Source organism: Aplysia californica, unplaced genomic scaffold (genome assembly GCF_000002075.1).
Source record: "Aplysia californica isolate F4 #8 unplaced genomic scaffold, AplCal3.0 scaffold00015, whole genome shotgun sequence".
In the NCBI taxonomy this organism is placed as follows: Eukaryota; Metazoa; Mollusca; class Gastropoda; order Aplysiida; family Aplysiidae; genus Aplysia; species Aplysia californica.
In genome coordinates, this window is record NW_004797285.1 from 1,124,002 (window position 1) to 1,145,452 (window position 21,451).

A 21,451-nucleotide genomic window follows, 5' to 3' on the forward strand; every position below is an offset into this window, starting at 1 on the left:
ATATATATCAACCATTTAAATAATGCAATAATTGTAAAGTTAAGACCTTTAGGTGCATGTGACCAATCGGAACAATAACAGGACCCATTAGCGTCTATACGTTGCCCTAAATCACTCACAACGAGGAGTAGAACACAAAGAAACCCAACACTCTAAACTGCAGCTATTCTTTTAGGGACGATTCGAACCAAGTCGTCACTGTCATAAGCAATCTAATCAAGTCCAACTTTTAAAATTTTCGATTTTTACATCCTCTTAAAGCTCTATCAAAGACGCACCTTTCAACAATATATCAAAAAGCAGTTTATTACTGTTGTCAGGGCTTACGATTTTCTTGCTTTTCATGATTCCTAATAGGAACAACAGAACAAAAATTAAAACTAGATCTAGTCGGTTTGTTTTGTTTTTTTGTTTTTGTTTTGTTTGTTTGTTTGTTTTTTGGTGTTTTTTTGTGTGTGTTTTTTTGGGGGGGTCTCCTGTGTAGAAATTACCCAAAGAGATTTAAGAAAATTGCTTGCGACACCAAAGAAATGCATTATTCAGCTTCCCTTAGAACACTTAAATCTGAAAAAGGCATCATTCCTTAACATCCCAACAACAACATCACTAACATTTTCTACCACACGCAGCTGAAAGGGAATTGTAGCCAACAAGGAGCAATGTGCTGCACAAGGTACAGTAATCCAAAATATTGGATTTTATTCTAGGTTGGGGTTACAAGGGCAGTGACCTTGCTGTTCATCGCAAATGCATTCTGTTCTACCTCAAGGTCGAGGACCAGTCGATATGACTCTTGGGCTGTGGGTCAAGTGGTATTGGCCTCCTTTCGTCTTTTCGCGAAGTAGGGCCTCAGTACTTTCATTCTGATCGGCAGCTCTACTGACATTTTTCGGCACTGAAAGCTACAAACACCGTCAACTCTTTGGTGATTACACCTTGTCCGTAAGCCTTTATTTAAGGGGGGGGGGGGCTACACCTGAAGGCAATCTGGCTTATTAGTGGACCAAATTTTACCAAATTTCACACACATAACAAGTGTTCACAACAAACTTTCCTGAACGAATTAGAACATTTTTTAATGAATTTGTTCCTCAGGTAGTATTCAAGTTTGCAAAAAATCCGTAAATATTCACATCTCAGACACCACCAAAAAAATTCTATTTCATATATCCGAAATTCAAAAAAGAAATTTTAGTATTACATCTTTTCTCCATTCTGTGAAAATTTCATGAAGATTGGATGGAAAATGGTGGAGTTATTCAAAACAGTGTATAGAAAAATCGCGTTTTGAGAAAACGGCCGATAAAGAAAAGTAAAATATTGACTTTATGAGAAAATGGTGGTGACAAACATGCCCGGTATGGGAAAAAATTAGGTTTGTGGGGGGTTCTTATGCAATTAAATAGTTGTAGGAGAGGCTGAGAAAGCTAAAAATGCCTACAAATCAAATTCCACAATTTTGAGCCAAATCGGGACTTTGGGGGTGTAGCACGCCCCCCCCCCCTTTTTAAAAAATAGAAATTCCACATGGTGCTCAGAAAATAAAGTGAGTTTAATCTGCCTACTCACCGCTCCCCCCCCCCCCCCCCCCCCCCAAAAAAAAATTTTTTGGGGGGGGGGGGGGGGTTTTTTTTTTTTAGGTGAAACTGGTTTCTAGCTTGTGCAAATCTTGCATAATTGCACCCCACTTCTACATTGACATGTATTCCATGAGTTTCTTTGTCCCTAAAATTACAGTTTGTTAAAAGTCAATAACATTATGCAGTCGTTAATCGACTGAAAATTTGAGTTTGTGTCTGGACTCAAGAGGAGCGAAGTTTGTGTTTGTGGCGCTAGCACATTTATGTCGGTTCAAATATTACGTTTTATTATTTTTTTTATATACAACCGTGAGTGGTATGTAAAGTAACCATAAGATACCACCAGCACAATGAGACGTAATAATCAGTAATAATCAGTAATAATAATCAGTAATGTTTGGGTCGATAGTTACTTTCACGGAAGTCAAGTGGGAATCTTAGCCCACACGCTTTCTTTGTAAAAATAGGTCGCGTTACAGAATGTGAGAGATCACGTAGTTTTACGTAGGTTAGGTGGAATTAGCCTACATATTGAAACGAAAGAATTGATTTACTGAAAGATAAATAATTTAAATAACGTTTTAATTTAGCTCACACTAGCTATGTGTTTACGTCATAGAATTAATGCTGGATGGACACACCTACTTGTTGGTTGAAACTTATTTAGAATATTTTATTAAAATTACTTTAAAAGTTGCATGTCTTCTACACGGATCAGATTATTTTTTTCTGCACGGATCAGATTATATTTACGCATTATATATCATAAGTAGATACGAAACTCAGTTTGGGGAAATCACTCTAATTGTATCATAAGTAAGTTTTAAGACTGAAGCTAGACATCTATATTATAATAATTATAGGAGTATCATTGTGTCAGTAAAGTGGTTAAACGACCGGTATTTGTTTTATATTGTTATATGTATGTTCTATTCAATGGGTGACAAACAGAGTCTGTGTTCTCTTGGGGTCGTTTCGAGAAATATACAAAACACAGCTGGACTTAAGCAGTAATATACAATCGAGTTTGGGTAATTTGAATGGCTGTAACTGCGATTAAAAAACATTCAACCATTCCACCACCCAAATGCTATGTTGCGTAGTCTCCCCTGACGTGTGTTGCCATACTAAGAACTTTAGCCTTAGCAAAATGTGTCCCATGCATCCTTTTTTCTGACCCCTTCAATACAGGGTGGGCCATCGTAAACAGAAAGGTAAAAACGCTGGACGAAAGGGTCAAGAAACTATGTTGACTAGGCATATACATCTTGAAGCTGAGACATAATATAGTGTCACTCCAGTTTCAGGTTATGGTTCAAAGAATGGACTGCAACTTAAAGACGTAATCATGATATTTGTTTCTGATGCCAGAAATAGAATTATACCTAGAACTGATTCAGATACGTTCACAGTTGCCGTTTGTGATAACAGAAAGTGAACCCAATGACGTAATTGCACTCTAATCTATTTACCTGAGACAAGCCGTTTCTATACATTTTGGTGGCGTTTTTTTTTTGTTTTTTTGTTTTAGTTTTTCTTTTTGTTCTATTTTTTGTCACTGAAAGGAATGTCGTTATCTCTGTTTCTATATAATGACTGCTTTTTCGGTGACCTGTGCTGCATGGATTTTAGGTGGGAAAAATTCAACTGTTGTCCCGTCTAGTTGGGCAAAGTCGAAAGGGCAAGCTTGAAGCCAACTCAAATAAGGGTGTCATCATAATTATTCTGAGTAGTTTTAAAGGAGGGCTGCCTTTTGGTTTATAACGTTGCCCTTATTTTAAAGAGTTTTCTTTGCTAATCACGACAATAGTTTTATTATTGTTATAGTAGTTTGCTATGTCGTCAGTCGGGAAATAGTTTTCGAGAAGCGAAAAAACATCTGTAGGACAAAGAAATTAGAATGTTGAGTTTTGGACAGAAAATGAATGACAAAGCTCCAAGAATGCATTGTTTGAGAGTCAAACCAATTTCGTCCGCAATAAGTTTCACTACAAGGTAAAGGCAAAGGCCATTATAACTATGAATCGATAGAACGCTACATTATGTGTTTGTTTGTATGTTAGTGAGGGAGGGGTGTGACAGACAGACAGACAGACAGACAGACAGACAGACAGACAGACAGACAGACAGACAGGTAAGGAGCAGAGATTGGGGATGGCTTCTAACAAAGAGATGTGAATGTTGATTGAACTGCAAATTACCGAAATAGCATGAATGAAAAAGCAACTAGTGTATTGATTTTTTGAATGCGAAACTGTACCCCACTAGCGACAGGATCGCATGATAAGGGTAACGTGTGACATATATTGGTTTACCTAGCCCTGCAGGAGAAGGGGGATTTAGTTCCCATTATTCATTTATCTACAACTACCGACCACTACCCAGTAGGAAAAACAAGCTAAAAGTTACAGCTTTCATTTCTGAATCCCAGAACTTATAAGACTTGCACACCACTACGACGACGCTTATAAAATTAGGGTCATTTCATTTTCACTCTGAAAAGTCTTTAGACGGTACTCTAAAAATTAAATTCTAAAGATCCGGGGTCTCTATCAAGTCATCCATGTCTGAACTCACGTAAAAACACCCGCTCCTTTGGGTGATTACTGACAATGTCAATATAATCGGTGAAATTCAAGAATTAACAGCCAAATGTATTTCAGATCATTATGTGGTGTTTTTTAAAATAATAAATTCCAAATTGAGACACAGAAAAATAACTACCCTCAAAATGGACATAGACAACGAACGGTTTGGAGAGGGCTTTCCAAGAATGTTCATATTTTCACCACCAAGAGATGTAAACTACTGAACGAGCGTGTGTCATTAAAATCTACAACAGTGACTGGTCGATAAAAGTGCCTGGTCGACCTTCTTTCTGCCCTAGTATTGAATTTAGAAATAAAACAATGGAACGCAGACGAGCTGAAAAACACTGGAGATCATCCAAGCTCGCAATTCATAAGGACATATACCGACCTTGCAACAACAAAGTGAAATTCTTAATAACATCTGCAAACTAAAAATCTATATATATTATAACGAAACAATCAACGAATGTACATCTCTGAAAATGTATCTTATATCACGAACCAGTTGTTTGGTAAGAAAGGCCCAGACTGCGACAAATTCCCTAAGAATATTTCTAAAGAGGACCCCCATGATAATTATTCTGGTCAATACTTCAAAGACGAGATATCCATTATCGGGACAACAATGAATATACCCCCCCCCCCTTCCCCAATAAGCAACAACGTTTTGAAACATTTTCTGGGGTGTACTTTAATGAATGTATGCGTGTTTCACGAGAAGATATTAATTTAGATTAATGATATTGTCCTGCCACGTAGTTTTGATTACTGCACAGCATTCATCTTGATGGTTTCCTTGAGTTTATAATTTTCATTATAAATGAGTCTCTTCTGTCTGGAATGGTACCATCATTATTTAAACGTTCTTTGGATATGCTCATCTTAAAAAGTCACGTTGTTCCCTTGAGGAGCTCAAGAATTTTTTACCTGTCTCCTTAATTCTCTTTTCATCAAAAAGAAATCCTGGAGAAAGTAGGATTGGTCAAATTGAAGAATCATTTAAATGACATTAGATTACATGAATTACATCAATCTGCCTATTGGGAGTCTCATAATACAGAAAATGCGCCTTGAAAATATTGCGTCCTCGTATGCGAGGCTGATGAGAACAACATGTAAAACCTAAAATGCTCTTTTTGATATAAGTGCTGCTTTTGAAACTATAGATCACATGATTTTATTATTGTTATTGAACGATTGCTCAACACGTTTGGCCTGTTGGGCAGAGTTCTTAGAGAGGTTCAAGTACTACCTGATTGGCACTACATAATCTCTGTTTGCATGTGATGCTCTTTCATCTGTTTTAAATCTAAGTGTTAGAGAGCAACATAGTTCAATTTCGGGTTCCATCTTGTACACGTGATATACACAGCCTCTTGGAGTAGTAAGTACAATATAAATTGTATCTTGCACGCCGATGATGCACGTTTGTACTAATCTGTATCGCCATCAGCTTTTAAATCCCACAAAACCTAAACTGGATCAGTCGAAGAGGGGGTAAGGGATTACTACTTTAAATGCAGTTGTCTGGGCCACTTTCTAGTGACATGAATCCTAGTTTCTACATCCTTGATTCCTCTCCCTTGAATCTATAATTCATAACTGAAACTGATGCACCTTATTTAATTTATTTTAAAAATGCATCAAGTTTTCATTATTGTTTGTGTGTGAATTTTAGTTCCCTGCCTTAATGCTTACGTCCACTTTAACATCTTTTCCAAATAGGCCATATTAACTGTTTTTGACTGGGATTTTTTTCGGTTGGGGAAAGGGGAGAGAAACGCTGATGCAAAACTGGGCTTCATGGCGATATTATAGGCAATGGGACTCATGACAAAGAAAAGGCAGGTATTTCTTAGATATGGATTAAATGTTCTTTTCTACAGAATATGGTTATCTAACAGGCAGGGTCCCTGAATGTCTCGTTCTTCTCTGATAGGACTTAGGTAAGTGTCAGGAAAGACTTAAAAACTACCGAACGTACCCCCCCTCCTCCCCCCCCCTAATTTTTTATATTAAAAACGTAAAAAAATACAAAAACATGATTTTTTAAAAACCAAAACCTCCCCAATATAAATGCGAAGTGACTTCACCTGTATTGAAGTCCAGCGTGATAGCAGCAAAACAACTGATGCACCAAAATAAAAGATGAAGAAAAGTCTCAGACACACTGTGCACACTTAAATGACCAGGAAGGACGTCATATATATATATCAGAAGATAACTGAATCAGGCAACAAGAAAACAAGAGTTCTGACCCCGTCCCTTATTTCCCCCCGAGCCGTGTGTATAAGTGCTTTGTCCAGAGCGGGGCATTCACAGCCTCATGGTTAAGAAATAGACGTAAAACATCGTCATGGCTTGGACATATCAATTCTTTCCCAGCTGTCTCATTTCAACACGCCGTACCAAGTTCAGCTATTTATTACTAATCAATACTATGAATATGTTTTCTGTATGGTGGCTTTCATTGCTTTTCAGTCAAAGCTTAGTGCGTAGTTCAAGACGGCCCATTTCTTTACCTTCTAGATTTGGTGTTGGCTGACGTGTAAAGCGGTCGTAAACTAGGTCGGTTTTTTCCCTCTCTATTTTCTTTATTTTTCTCTTTTTCTGATTTGCTGTTGTTTTGTTTTGGGGGTGTTTTTTTAGCCACACCCTACGAACTGAAATGATTGGAGCTACGATCGAGAAAGGGCGTTTCAATTTTTTATATCTTCTGCTGTAACGCCCACGACTGTCTTGCGGCCTTATCAAAATCCTAATCTCACAAATTGTGGATCTTGTCCGACATTCCTTAAATATTGTCACAAACTCAGGTCACTGGGTGAGGCCACAGCTAACTAAGTGTTCATGAAAAGCAAATTGGCAGCTTCCAACTCGTCACTGGTCTATTACATTAATAAGTCAGTTTTAATATTTTAAAAATTAACGAATGTCTCTTGTGGATGGATAGGGTTTGATTGATAATGGCTTTGTTTCTATTGCAACGATAAAAAGTTTTCAGATCCATTTTCAATTCTATTTAAAAAATGTTATTTTACAAAATTGGAATACTCTTTGGCCCCCTTCGTTCTAAGATGTTTTAAGCTGTCAGTCTCACCCTCAACTATACCCCCACCCCCCACACACACACCCCACACAATTGCCCTTGACAACGTTGTTTAGTTGCTCGATATTCAAAATTTATTAAAATCTTTATTGTGCAAATTCTGGTACATCATTACCGGCATACACACACACACACACACACACACACACACACACACACACACACACACACACACACACACACACACACACACACACACACAGTTTTTTATTTTTTATATATATATATATATATATATTTATATATATATATAATATATGCATAATATAATTGAGCAATTACTTTTTACAGTAACAGTGCTAAGTTAGATGCACAATCTGCATTTTGATGATAACCAGGTGATATTCTGATAGAACATGCTTTAAAGATCAGTGAACGACATATTACAAGATGTTTATGACGGTGGGAGTTTACTGTATTATGGTGAAAATGATCTTCTGCATATTTATTTGTTACAAGCATATTATGTATTTTACTTCTTACTTTCATTTCTTTTGAGGGAACAAGTGATGTTAGTAGTCCCAAAAATAAAACTGATCTTTCTAGTGCAAGTGATATTGTATAATTCATCGAGATAAGGGAATGGAGATGTTGAATTTTAGCACGCCTGCCATATAAATCGATTCAAGTTTTACCCCGTCTTGATGTTTCCTGTTTCCGGCCCATACTGTCATATAAAGTTGATTGTACTTTTACTCTTTAAATAATAGATTATCGACAGCAATTATTTATCAACTGTAAATAACATGTGCTTCCTCAGAAAAAAATAAGTTTTTTTGTTCACTTCTCTTTACAGGAGAGACGTGCGGACAAACCAGTCGAGTTTCTTGTATATTATGGTAACATCGAAATACTTATTATCTGACACTTGCGGTACATTCTCATTTTTTTAAAACTTAGAGCGGCTGCAGGGGCACTTTAGAAAGCAGTTTAATATGTGTTTCACACAACTCAGAGAAGTTAACTCGATACTGCAAAAGCTTTCAAACTGTTTCAGTTATCAATTTTTTTATCGTGCCCAAAAGCATGACCTCTTGCGACTTGAGCCTGAAAACACTTTCTTTTAACATCTCCAGTTATGGGTCATATTTTTTTTCTCATCATGTCACACCATGCCATTGTCTACTGTCCCACTGATTTCCATTTTTGAACTTAGACAAAATGAAGATGTGCTGTCCTGGAAAATGGCCAGCCTTAACTAAGCCAAATATTTACCAGACTACGAAGTGCAACCAATGACCACTGGGTCATGGGGTGGTTTTTCCAAACCAGATATATATAGGCTGGATTTTCCAGTTGAAACATTTAACGCATGGGCCTAATTTAAAGTTCAAAGGTTTCTCGGAAGAAAATACCTCTATACAAAGAGGGAACAACCGACCAATTATTGGGTTTCCCCTTAAAACGCTGACATCTCCAGACGCTCTGACCTTGCTAATTCAAAGGTTATTTACCTAGCTTTACGTCGGAAGCAGGACAGCTCGTCCTGAATAGTGAACCTAGAGTTCTCCACCCTTGAAAGGTCCTCATTTCAAAATTCCTGGGATAAGTCAAGACAGCAAGTATTTCGGAATGTTGAAAGAGAAACTTCCTAAGCCAGGCTTACGTTCCTTGTCTCTTACGAATCACCTGATTCTGGGGTTTTCCCATGTAAGAATCTTTACCTTCCACAGCAGACACAGGGACACGTGCCACCCGTTTCAGTTTATCTTAGCTGTTACTGTAAGTGATTCACTGAGCCTTTGATAAGGAATACTGATGAGATGGCAGCGATTTTTCTTCAGGTGAAAAGTGCTAGATTTCTATTGTCTTTGGTTAAGTTACTAAATTTTTTATTATTATTATTATTTTATTTTTTTTGTTGTTGGGGGGGGGGGGGGTATTAGAATAATCAATTAATTCTATTCCCCTGATCACATGAGCAGTACAATTGAGTCCACTTTAGAACACTCTGCATGAGAAACGGGACAGCTTAAGAAACTACTTGTACCGTGTAACAAATCCCCCCCCCCCCCTCAATAATTTGCTTGTCTTTAAAATAGAAATCCGCTTAAGAACAGGTTTTAGCTCATGGCAACAATGTTTTCAGGGCTGCTTCGCCACACTTTGTGCGGGTTGTTGTGAAGGGAGTTGTTGGCGTAGACTAGCGAACGATAAATCTACACACGTCATTCATAGAACGTATTCTCAGGACGTGAGCTCTGCTGGGGGGGGGGGGGGGGGGGTGAGGGGTCAATCGCAAAGTAGTTTTTACGATTATTGTTACTATCATTTCATCCTCTCGGAGACCAAAGAGTCTAATTGTCTTATAAAATCTAGCAATTTCATGACCATTCTATCTCTCTCACATACACATATTTCCGGGGTGTTTTTACATCAATTCAGTGCTCTATCAAATAGTACTGGCAATGTCGCTTTGTAAAAATTAACTTTGAAGCCTCTATTTCATCACTTGCACACAAAACAACACACACCGTTCAGAGATGTACTCACACAGTTTGGTTGTTTTTATAGCAAATCTGTCTAACTTCCCCTGGCCTCCAGTTTCGCTTATGAGTCATTATTTTATCCCAGAATAAACAAAGGAAACCAAGAATTGGGTCCGCTTAAGAACCCGCTTTTGTCTCCCGGTGGCCGGGCTCCTAAGTGTATGCCATTGTACTGGAGACATTTAAATCGACAACAGTCATAGATGAAGGCAAAAAACCTTAAAATTTCTTGAAGATGTGTAATAATATAGCTGAGCACCTTGTCACCGTATTCTGCGATGCTCTCCAATAAAAAGTTAGCAGACTGACCCATTGTGTATAGTTATATGTTTATGGTAAAAATTGTGCGGTTTGGGGGGGGGGGGTTTGGGGTGGGTACCTTGCCACTCTGGAAAATGAAAAGACATGGACACAAAGTCTATATTAGAGAATATTTTCAAAATCGTGATACTGACGGCAATAGTTTCGAAAGCATCACAGTACACTATTTCCATGGCTGGTGTATGCATTTCAACTTTTCGTCAACTATGTATCATCTTATATTTGAAGCTAGAATCCCAATATATTTTAGGTAAATGTGTATTTTAGTACGAATTTAACGGCTCTTACAACACACATTTGTCATAGAAGCGCAGAAGAATCGATGGTTATTCGAAAGTAATAGAAAGAAAAGAAAGAGGAGAGATAATAACGATAAATATTTGATAGGAAATAAAGAACAAACCACACCACATCGCTCGCCAACCGGCCACCCTAACATGAATAGCACTTCAATAATTTCATATGAAATCTATCAAGTGCTGTCATGACTTTTGTAAATGGGCGTAAACTATATGTTATGAGATGGCTCTAGTTTGTAAAGGGGGGCGGGGAGCTCTTGTTACCAAGAGGTTAAGGTGTTTGCCTCTCATTCAATAGGTCCAGGGTTCTTCTCTAACATTTTTTTCCTTTCACCTCCTTTCTGCTCTCTAACAATATACTGTCGTCTGCTTTCCTCTCCACTTTCTGCCCCTACCCCCTCACCACCTTTGCCCCCATCTATGGGCTCTTGAGTCTTTCTGCAGCCTTTCTACTGCTACTCCTTCGCTCCTTCTTACTGCTGTATTTCAGCCACTCCCCTGATCTTCTGGTAGGGAAGATCTACACCTAGCCTTCTCGGACAAGGGCGAAAAATCCCAAGTGCAAGTTGCGCACATTAAAGATCCTTTGGTGGTCCAAAATCTTTTACCAACAGAAAATGTTTTGTGTGTCCCGCGCGTTCATATGACATTATGCACTTGCGAGCGCCGTAAAACACTTATCCCCCCCCCCCTGTAACAAAAAATAATGAATTAAAAATTAATAAATAAATAGTAGCATGAAAGGTGAGATGTCCCCTTGAACAATGTGACCTGTTTATGTTTGTATAGAGTCCACACTTGTTACGGGCTCACTCTCGCTCTCGCTCATGGTGAACCATCCATCTGCTGAAACGGTCGACATCATTATCTCTGTGTTTTCTGAATGTAAAAAAAGCTACGACCTTACAGGTACAAAAGTGCTTTAAAGAGCAAGTAATAAACAAACAATAAACAATAAATGCTTACGTCAGAGACGAGCGAGATTCCTCGGCCTTCGGGGTAGGTCCAGGCAGTACAATCAAGCCGACTCAGCACAATCCCTGTCTGACCATCCGTTATTTCAGCGCTAGGGGGGGGGGAGAAAACAAACGAAAAAATAAATCACACGTCTTATATAATGCTACCCTTTTTGGGTGTATTCTTGATAAATAGGCTGCTGAATATATTAGGCTGAGTAAAAAGAAAAACTCGCACGCCAATAAAAGAAACAGGGTGGCTGCGGTCGTCCAGTGGTTAGGCTACCGGATCTGTAATCGTGAGATTGCGGGTTTTGGGTTAGAGGGTTCGAGCCTCAGCTGGGTCCGACGTTCTGTCCTTGAGAGAGGCACTTTACACGACATTCCCATTTGGCTCTGTCCTTCCGGAGATTGACGTTAAACTCGGAGGTCTCGCCTCTTGAATAACTTATAGTGCGGTCAAATGTTCGGGACACAACGTATCCTGAAATATCACTTTAACAGGGGAATCAATATCATCCATACTTTGCACAGCAGTGTATCAATTTGTCCTAACAAGATCTTTTAAAAACTTTTCTTCGTAGATATATATATATATATATATATATATATATATATATATATATATATATATATATATATATATATATATATATATATAATACTATAAATCTCCGTCACGCAGAAAAAGATTTGTTCACAACTCTTCCCACTTCTAAAACATATTTTGCATACCGATATAGCCTACGTCCAAAGAGGTTATAAATAGGACCAGAGGTCTTAGCTGAGAAGTCATGAGTGTCAAACCTGAGGTGCGCACCGACTTTCCGGAGGGGAATAAAAGGTCAGTCGATGCACAGCAACACTTTTCAATCACGGATTAATGATACTCCGCGAAGTTTTTTTTTGTTGATTTCTTTTTCACGCGATTTGTCTATCACTGAAATGTACTCGTACGGATTTTTTTGATTGTTTAGCTTTAAATGGCCCAGATAACCTCCAAATAATGCAAATAGGGCCTTTTAGACCGTGAGACCATTTATGAGTGAGTAAAATTTATGAAAAAATGGATGAAATGGATTTAATGATTACTTGTTATAATTTTTTAAAAACATAATTTTTGAAATTTTTAGCTGTGCGTCCCTCAAACAGTATGTCCAGATTAGCACCGCTGACTACAGCAAGGCGCTAGTATCGGCCCTCTGGAATCAGGAATGTGACTGAGAAGCTGCTAGAGGCTTCAGCTCCAACTCTAGCACACTTTCAAGACTGGCAGAACTGAAAAGAATCACTGTCGATGTTGAGATGAGAGAATATTAAGTAGACAACCAGGCGTGAATACCCACCAATAAGACCGGTGTAATAATTATATTCTGTCTCATTTGCGGAACCGATTCCAAACAGCATGTGCAATAGCAGCAGCAAGGCTCATGGAAAATGCGGTGTTGTGTAGCCAAACACCATTTCCATTTAACGCCAATATTAGAATATTAAGATACACCGGCTATTTATCAAAGTGTTGTATTTTAAAATATTGTCAGGTGGGTGTGCGCACAGGATCCATACAATGAGTGATTTACGGTATCCTCGCCTACGATTTAGTGCTCATTTATGAGACAATAACTTTCAAAATGTGCGTACCCCTTTGAGTGCCAGTTGCAATAAATATTAAGAAAAGATTCCTGTAACAAGCCATTATACTGTATAACGTCATAGTACTATGTCACTCTGTTGGTGATTTTTTTCTACTTACCTGCAGGCAGTGGCTGTGACATTGACAGAGCTGTCATTTGAATATCTCTGTAAGATTTGTGTTTCGTTCCACTGAGAACATTCGTATTTCACGGGACGGGCTGTTGAAGAGAAGTCCTTGAATGTTAGAGTACAAAACTAAGGGAAAGAGACGAATTAAAACTCTTGCTTAAAACTCATCCTGTTGTTAGAGAGTTACTTTACAATAAAAATTAATGTTACATAAATTACCGCCAGAAGACCATAGAACACTCGGCAACATTCTCGGCTTTCCTGGACCAATTCAATGCTCGCAGTCAATTAAGTCTCGAGACTAGGAAGGATCTTTCGCTGGCTGTCTACAATGTATCTTTAAAGTGGTACAACATTCTGCCTTCTCTACGGGGCCCTTCTACGGCTTGGCGCGCTTTCACACAGTAAATTATAGTTTTAAAAAATCGTCAGATTGAATTCAGAACCCTCCTTTCCCAGGTCACGACACTTTGGATCAGGCGCTCGTCACTTTATGGGCATATGGTGTAGTTGGTATAATCTTTAAGCTTGATCATTTGCTTTGCTTTCAGTGAAAAAAATACCCATCAGTTAAAAACAAATTTCGAGAAATTTGAGATTGAAGTAGGTCGGGGGAAGGGGGGTACTGGTCTCTCTCTTTCTCTCTCTCTCTCTCTCTCTCTCTCTCTCTCTCTCTCTCTCTCTCTCTCTCCCTCTCTCTCTCTCTCTCTCTCTCTCTCTCTCTCTCTCTCTGTATATAAAACATGTGTATACATTTTTAGAATGTGCTCTTACTTGTGCGAGTGTACATTCTTCCACTGGTTTGGGGGCTGTTAGAAGTTGTAGGTGCATATGACTGCAGTTTAGTCTAAATAGCCTGCTTAAGAGTTCGTGCGCAGGAGCAAGGAAAGAATGCAAAGTGGAACTTTCTCTCAGAACGAACATCATTACTTTTATTCTGATCATTGTCTTTTATTTTCGTTTTGTCGCGTCAATGCTGGCACCGCAGTAAGTCGTTTGTATCCGATTTCAATTTGCAATAGTCTTGCAGCGATAAATTTAATAAAACGGGAGTTTTTCTTTTTGCTCTGATTAGCTTTACTGGTGGTTTACGTGTTTTTTTGAGAAGCTTAAGAAGTAGCACTACTTTTGCTTACAACTTCCACTAGAAGGTGAAACATCCGGTAACTGATTTCGACTCTAAATCATATTCTTCCCGAACAGAGGATGAACTTAGAATTTAATAGAGAGGCAGTTCTAAAATCTTCCTTTCTCTCTGGCTCTGTCTCTCGGTCTTTGTCTCTGTCTCTGTCTCTTGGTCTCTGCCTCTGTCTGTCTGTCTGTCTGTCTGTCTGTCTGTCTGTCTGTCTGTCTGTCTGTCTCTCTTTCTCTCTCTCTCTCTCTCTCTCTCTCTCTCTCTCTCTCTCTTTCTTTCTCTATCTATCTATCTATCTATCTATCTATCTACTATCTATCTATCTATCTATCTTTCTTTCTCTTTCTCTTTCTCTCTCTTTCAGTCTGCTTTTCTCTCTCTCCCTCTCTCTCTCTCTCTCTCTCTCTCTCTCTCTCTCTCTCTCTTCCTCTCAGTCTGTCTCTCTCTGTCTCTCTCTCTGTCTCTCTCTCTGTCTCTCTCTGCCTTTTCTGTCTCTTCCTCTGTCTGTCTGTCTGTCAGACAGTCAGTCAGTCAGTCAGTCTCTCTCCCTCTCTCTCTCTCTCTCTCTCTCTCTCTCTCTCTCTCTCTCTCTCTCTCTCTCTCTCTCTTTCTTTCTTAATCGCGTTCTTTTTCTCCGTTTTTTACTATTAACTGCGAAGGCGGTAAGCGAAATCTATCTTTAATTTAGAGCATCTTTCTATTAATAACGCTTGGTATCTTCAAATGCGCTCAAAGGTCATCTCAATAGTTTTATACGCCTGCGAGTCGTGGACACTGACAGCAGAATTAGAGAAAAAGATTCAGACCACAGAGATGAGATGTTACCATAGACTCCTTGACATCTCGTACAAAGACCGCGTTTCAAATGCTGAGGTGCGAAAGAGAATCACCCACGCAGTGGGGCAGCATGAAGATCTATTGACCAAAGTGAAGAGACGAAAATTAAAATGGTATGGCCATGTCACAAGATCCACGGGACTTGCCAAAACAATCCTGCAAGGAACCATACAAGGAAAGAGAAAGAAAGGAAGGCGGAGAAGGAGATGGAAGGACAACATTACAGAGAGGACAGGAAAGACGATGGGATACAGTCTGAGGAAAGCAGACAAAAATAGATGGCGCGAGCTGGTTTTCAGATGCAGTGGTGCCCCCACTTTTGCCACAATCACGGGATAGAAGAAGAAGAAGAAGAAGAAGAAGAAGAAGAAGAAGAAGAAGAAGAAGAAGATAGATGGGTCTAGTGGCATTGAGAACTGAGTACCGCAGAACTCTCTTAATAATAAATGTCGCGTGCGGTGGAATCAGGGTCTCGTCAGTTTTTGGGGCATTTTGAGTTATTGCACAGTCTTGAAATCTGTTTATTTGCCTGGCTTTGCATTAAAAAATACTCATGTATCTTGAATAGACGTTGGGATTTTTGCGATCAAAGGAGTCGCCTAGTGTCCGATGTAAAATTAGCGGGAGGGAGAATAACGGCCAAAATCTGGTGATTTGTAAAGCTGTCGTGTCTATGAAAAATACACATTTGCAGTTATGTTCTTTTGATCAAGGTTTTTTTTCCTGCTCAGGTCTACGCAGGAATGTGTGTTCAAACTGATATAAACAGAGTTAAAGCCAAGATAAAGCAGCAAATTGAAAAAAATATTGCGTAATACGCAGAAAAAATATCGATTTCACCGATTTCATTGTTTAGACAAGAGTCTGATTTCACCACAATGCCAGAAATATGTTGGAACTGTATACCAATAGCGTCACCAGTATACAAAACATCATGTATTATCCTAGTCAGGTTTACATCAAGATAAGTTGAAAATCCAAATCTATTTGCTACATAACTGAAACCAAAAAGACACATCTTTGCTCTTCATCGTTTTTGGATATTTGTTGCAATGCAGATTGGTATAGAGAAATAAAAACATTGTTTTTAGCAAAGCCATATCTGGATTATATAATGGATAATATGCAACGTATGATTGAACAGGCCAGCTTTAGGATTGGGTGTTATGGTTTAGAGGTGGATATTGAATGAAAAGAAGAATATCACGAGGAGGGGGAGGGGGGTGTGCAATATGAATGTTATGGAAGACTAACAGTATTTATTTGTTTTATTTCATGTTTGAATTTCTTTTTCAGGACAAAAGACAATCATGCACTTCCCAGAAGTACTGCATGTTCTCCAAAGAGATAAAATAGATAGATCTATTAAATAAATATATTTCTAATCAAATTAGAATTGTAATATTTCTATCTTGTGAAACAAGTAACGTATTTTGTACTCAAACACAGTACAAACAAAAACAGCTGGTGTTTGAATAACGTAATACAAGCCTAAATGTTTCTTTTGAAACCTTTTAATTTTAATTTTCATTAAAACATGTATCTGGGATATTGGAATAAAATTGAGAAAAAAACCAATAAGTTATCTAATCAAATCAAATTAAATCTCTCTCTCTCTCTCTCTTTCACTCTCTCTCTCTCTCTCTCTCTCTCTCTCTCTCTCTCTCTCTCTCTCTCTCTCTCTCTCTCTCTCTCGCTCTCTCTCTCCCTCTTCCCCCCTCCTTTCTCCTGCAAGTGTGTGTCACATTATGAAATTATTAATATTCGTAATAATAACAGCAATGATCTTAACGTTATAAAAATAGCAATAATAATACTATCAATATTATAATAATCATACTACTACTACTACTACTACTACTACTACTACTACTACTACTACTACTACTACTACTACTACTACTACTACTACTACTACTACTACTACTACTACTACTACTACTACTACTATTACTACTACTATGAATAATAATAATAATAATAATAATAATAATAATAATAATAATAATAATAATAATAATAATAATAATAATAATAATGATAAAAACATAGATCTAATTCAAAAGAACCGAATTGGGTCTTTTTTTTCAATCTCTCAACAGAAACTATAACATGCAACTTGGCACACGCGCCAGAAACAAAAAAAAAGTGAGAATAGTTTACTCACCACTGAAGATATTGCAGAAGAGCTGAAAAGCCGTGGGGATGTAACAACTGCTGATAAAGATAAACTGGACCAAAGTGAAGGTCTTGGTATTCCACATAATCTGTAGCAGGGCATCAACGGCCTGTGCGTGAGAATCTCCGCTGGAAGATGCCCTTATCTTTTTCTCACTAGCCATTTTGACGAGGCTTAATAGCACCACTCCTTAGTTTAATTGTTTTCCAGCCGAGTTATTCCGTGCCGATTAGAAACCGCCTTCAAGTTATGAGCAAAATCAACTTAACTGTCCGTGTTGTTGTGCTGCGTGTGTTTTGTATTTCTAAATTGTGACAGAAACGCGCACGATGAATAACATCATTTCATCGGATCAAACAGGTTCTGACCCTGTTTTAACAGCTTAGAGAAAAGCTTGAAGTTAACCCACAGCTCTTAGAGGTAACCGAGTCTAATATGGAATCAATGATAAAATTCCTTGCGTTAATCGCTGGCAAACCCTTAAATGTTAACAAGTCTGTATAAAAGATTTAGGCCTACTCGTTTTCTTGGAATTTTAAATAAAAGAAACTGTGGTTATGTTGAAGATTTAAGATCTTCCGTCCTTTTCAGACATTCAAACGGTACCCTGTTAGTTTGTGCTTGTCTTTATGCGCTGTTCCTTTTCTCGAAGAATTTTGACAGCTTTTATTTTCTCAACGAGTACACTGATGATTGTTAAAATACTCTCCAGGTAGATTTCACCATGGATCTGCAACACAAAAAAAGATGGAAAAATTTTATTTGAATAGTGAACAAAAAAACCCACTAAAACTATAGAAACTCTGGTCAGTGATATTCTAACGAACATCACTTCCCGAACGGCATAAATTATGCCTGCCTGAAGGGCGACGGACACTATCCCCATGGGGGAAAAACAAAACTATTAACTCGTGTGTTATAATAAAAAAGCAAACAAATAAAAAATACATTTTTCTTTATTGGTCCCCTTGGGAATCTTGTTTAACAATGGCAATCATAAACACACAAACAGATCAATGTAATCAGTTTTGCAACTACACAATGTCACTTAGTCAATCCAACAGAATTGCTGGTCGACAGTGTACAGCGCCCTGTTTCGAACACCTGGTTGAGGGAGTGAATTTTTAACAGTATATGTCTCTCTAGAATGTCAGAAGTTGACCTTGGGTTGAATTTAGGGCCTACGTCGAATCCCACCTGGGTATTTCTTTATTTAAACGTCTTTCGTTTGTTGAGCCTAAGGTTACATGGGGTAGACAAACAATAAATACTTTTTGATAACAGGTGTGACTATTTCTCATTATTGATCTAGTTTAAAACAATTTGGTTAATACAGTAATTGATCACACACTTTATTTTCTCCCCCGCTCAGCAGGGAGATTATAATAATATACTATCCCATCTCTATTTGGGGGTGCCACCCTACGTGACAACCCCCCTCCTGTAGTATGATGAAGACTGTTTTTTTTAGTTCCACTCAATGTGTTTCCTCTTTTTCCTGTCTTCATTTTATGGTCATGCTGACAAAAGATCAGCGTAAGAGAAGCCTTCAAATATGAAAACGCCTTTGAAATAATCACAGTTGTGTTCCTGGTGCGTGGAGCACTTACAAAAACAACAGTCACCTAATTCCATTGACTAGTAGTAACTTTGATTGGTAGGTTTTACATCTAAATCCTATGATATCGTTCATTAAAGTATGTCAGACACACATATGAAACAACTGTTTTCATTAAATACAGTTATTAGTAAAACAAAGAGTTTAACAGTGCCAGATTGTCCAGGGTAACCGACGTAACATAAAGTATTTTACGTCAATGTCAAATTCGTACCTGTCCTGGTCAACTCGACCACAAGCTAGAATACGTTATTCTAATCTAAACAAAGTGAACAAATCTAAGACGTGCGTGTAGTTTTTCGCTTAATCTTAAAGTAGGTCATCAGCGTGAAAGCACTTGCAGTTTGCCATGTTCTCTTTGAAAGCATACAAACATAAGCCTTTTCATGAGAAAGATAGCAGGTGGCTATCTTTTTAGTTTTAGTAAAAGCTTTACGGCACTTGCAACACAAATAGATCATTTAAGTACGGAGGATTAGAGATATTACTAGAGAGTAACATACAAAGAAAAGGAAAAGGGCAGAGGATGGCGATTAATATTTGATACGAAAGGATCACCCGCTAACCACCCACTATAGTTAACTAACTAAAAAAAAACGGACGAATCGTGTCAGTGATGTTGTTCTCAGTACTGGTGCCCAATTTCTCAAACGGCCTGGAACTGTCAAGCGCTTGTCGTTGGCAAAGAAAGTTCAAATCAGGTAAATATACAATAATAGGTGATGTACACACATGATGTTCTGGAAAGATATAGGCCTACAGCTGTACAAATAAGAGGTTGAACTGGTGTGGTTTCTTGACTCGCAAAGGTTAGCTTCGAAATTCTCAACAGCTGGTCAAATTGAAACATTTTACTAAACCAAGTTTGTATGATCTAGACTTACTCCAACGTTTTGATTTCAATGTAAAAAAAAACAACAACTGGCGAAAGGAAGTCCATGAATATAAAATGTTTCAAAAATATTATCCTATTTATACCACTTGCCGATCCCATGGTTTTCCAAGCTTACATTTATTGGTAATAACGGTGGTTTCCCTTCTGTTTAATGATTTCTTTTTTCTCTTTTCTTGGGTGTTTGTGTGTGTGCGTATGTGTATGTGTGTCAATGTGTGTGTTTGTTTTTTGGTTTTGTGTGTGTGTGTGTGTGTGTGTGTGTGTGTGTGTGTGTGTGTGCGTGTGTGAGTGTGTGTATTTTTATCCGTGCCTTTCTGTCCTCCTCCTCCTCCTCCACATCCCCTCCATTTTAAAAAACAAAAAGATGTGTCCGATTTGTGCTGATGTCCGTCTGTCCCTCAAGACAAAATGAATTCAATCAGTCCAACGCAAAAGGCAAAGACTTTCACAGAATCGTTTTAGTGATTCCAAAATTACTATATCTAGACCTTGTTATAACCACAGGTATAAAGGTTACGAAATAAGTGAGATTTATAGAAAAATCTTGTTGGTAAAAATCAGCTAACAAACTTTACCTTGTTGTTTTTCCATCGGAAACCTAAGTGAAAACGAAAATGATTCATTAAAAATGGAAGATTAATCACACTCACTGCTTAATCACGGAACAGTCGCGCACTGCTGAGTTGCTTTGGTAATAGTTACGGTGCCGACTCAGACGAAGAACCGATCTAGATCTAACACTTATACTTTAACACTTGAACGTGTCCCAAGCAGTTGTTACTGCCCTCTGTTCGTGTATTAGCAATCCGTTGTGAACAAATAACAAGGTTGTCGCCTCGGGAACAAGGAGAGACGATGCAAAAGTGAAAACCCATACGCTTCATGTGCTGGTCTTGTCGAATAGCGCGGGATTTTATATCGTTCAGCGAGACAGACATGAAAAAAAAAAGGTTACGCTCGACCCACGGTCCAGTTTTCCAGAGTAGCTGCGGTTTTATCTCTCCTTAAATAAGTTTGGCTATTGGCTCGGCAAGAGACAGGCAGTCCATCGTATAAATAAAACGGCTTTTTGGAATGAACTTTGACAGAATGTAATAATTTATATTAAGTTTTGATTTACTTGTCTTACTTGTCCTCTGTTCACTGTGTTGGGGTCACTGCAGTCGGAATATGAACTCTTAACACGTATTAATATATTCGTCTTTATAAGTTTTAAAAAATGGTAAAAATTCAACAATAAATAAGCAACGTTTTGTTAGTGTTAATTACCGAAAAAAAACGTAAGTTAACCTGCGGAATTCGTTATACCATGAGCTAGACGCAAAATAAGATTTAAAAAAAAACCGAAATTAACGCCTTCGGTTGTGAGCGACAACCAAGACGGTCGCAAAAGCATACACACGAAAATGCTTTAGACCAAGACAGTCACTAAGTTTAGTACTTATTAACTATTAGAAAGTGGGGGTGTGCTGTAAGTATGCTAATCTTAATCTTTAGTTGGTGTAGATAGGGCAAGGACCATCCGTCTCGGGAAGATGTACCCTTCGATATATTATTACTACGACTTCACAAAATTTATTACTAATGTTTGGCCTTTATTAAAAACTATCTGGGTGTTTCGTTGTTTCGCAATCTTTAAGTTCAACTTGTAGTCTAAAATAAAGATATTTTATTTGAT

The 21,451-nt window shown here is 38.1% G+C and overlaps 1 protein-coding gene across 1 annotated transcript; it reads right to left on the bottom strand.

Annotated features, from left to right (window-relative positions):
- Positions 1-11,292: 11,292 nt before the first annotated feature.
- LOC101852070 lies at positions 11,293-20,980 on the bottom strand. Its single transcript, XM_013085489.2, has 4 exons — positions 20,424-20,980; positions 17,249-17,990; positions 13,099-13,198; positions 11,293-11,455 (listed from the first exon to the last, which is right to left on the bottom strand). The coding sequence occupies exons 2-4, from the start codon at positions 17,421-17,423 to the stop codon at positions 11,293-11,295; spliced, it is 438 nt and encodes a 145-aa protein (XP_012940943.1). The 5' UTR covers positions 17,424-17,990; positions 20,424-20,980.
- Positions 20,981-21,451: the final 471 nt, after the last annotated feature.

Excerpts from the sequence above, each read along its gene's own strand:
- LOC101852070 (XM_013085489.2), bottom strand. The coding sequence starts at position 17,423 with ATGGCTAGTGAGAAAAAGATAAGGGCATCTTCCAGCGGAGATTCTCAC. Across the intron at positions 13,199-17,248 it reads CTTCTGCAATATCTTCAGTG|CCCGTCCCGTGAAATACGAA; the intron begins GTGAGTAAACTA and ends TCTCTTCAACAG. Across the intron at positions 11,456-13,098 it reads GTCACAGCCACTGCCTGCAG|CGCTGAAATAACGGATGGTC; the intron begins GTAAGTAGAAAA and ends CCCCCCCCCTAG.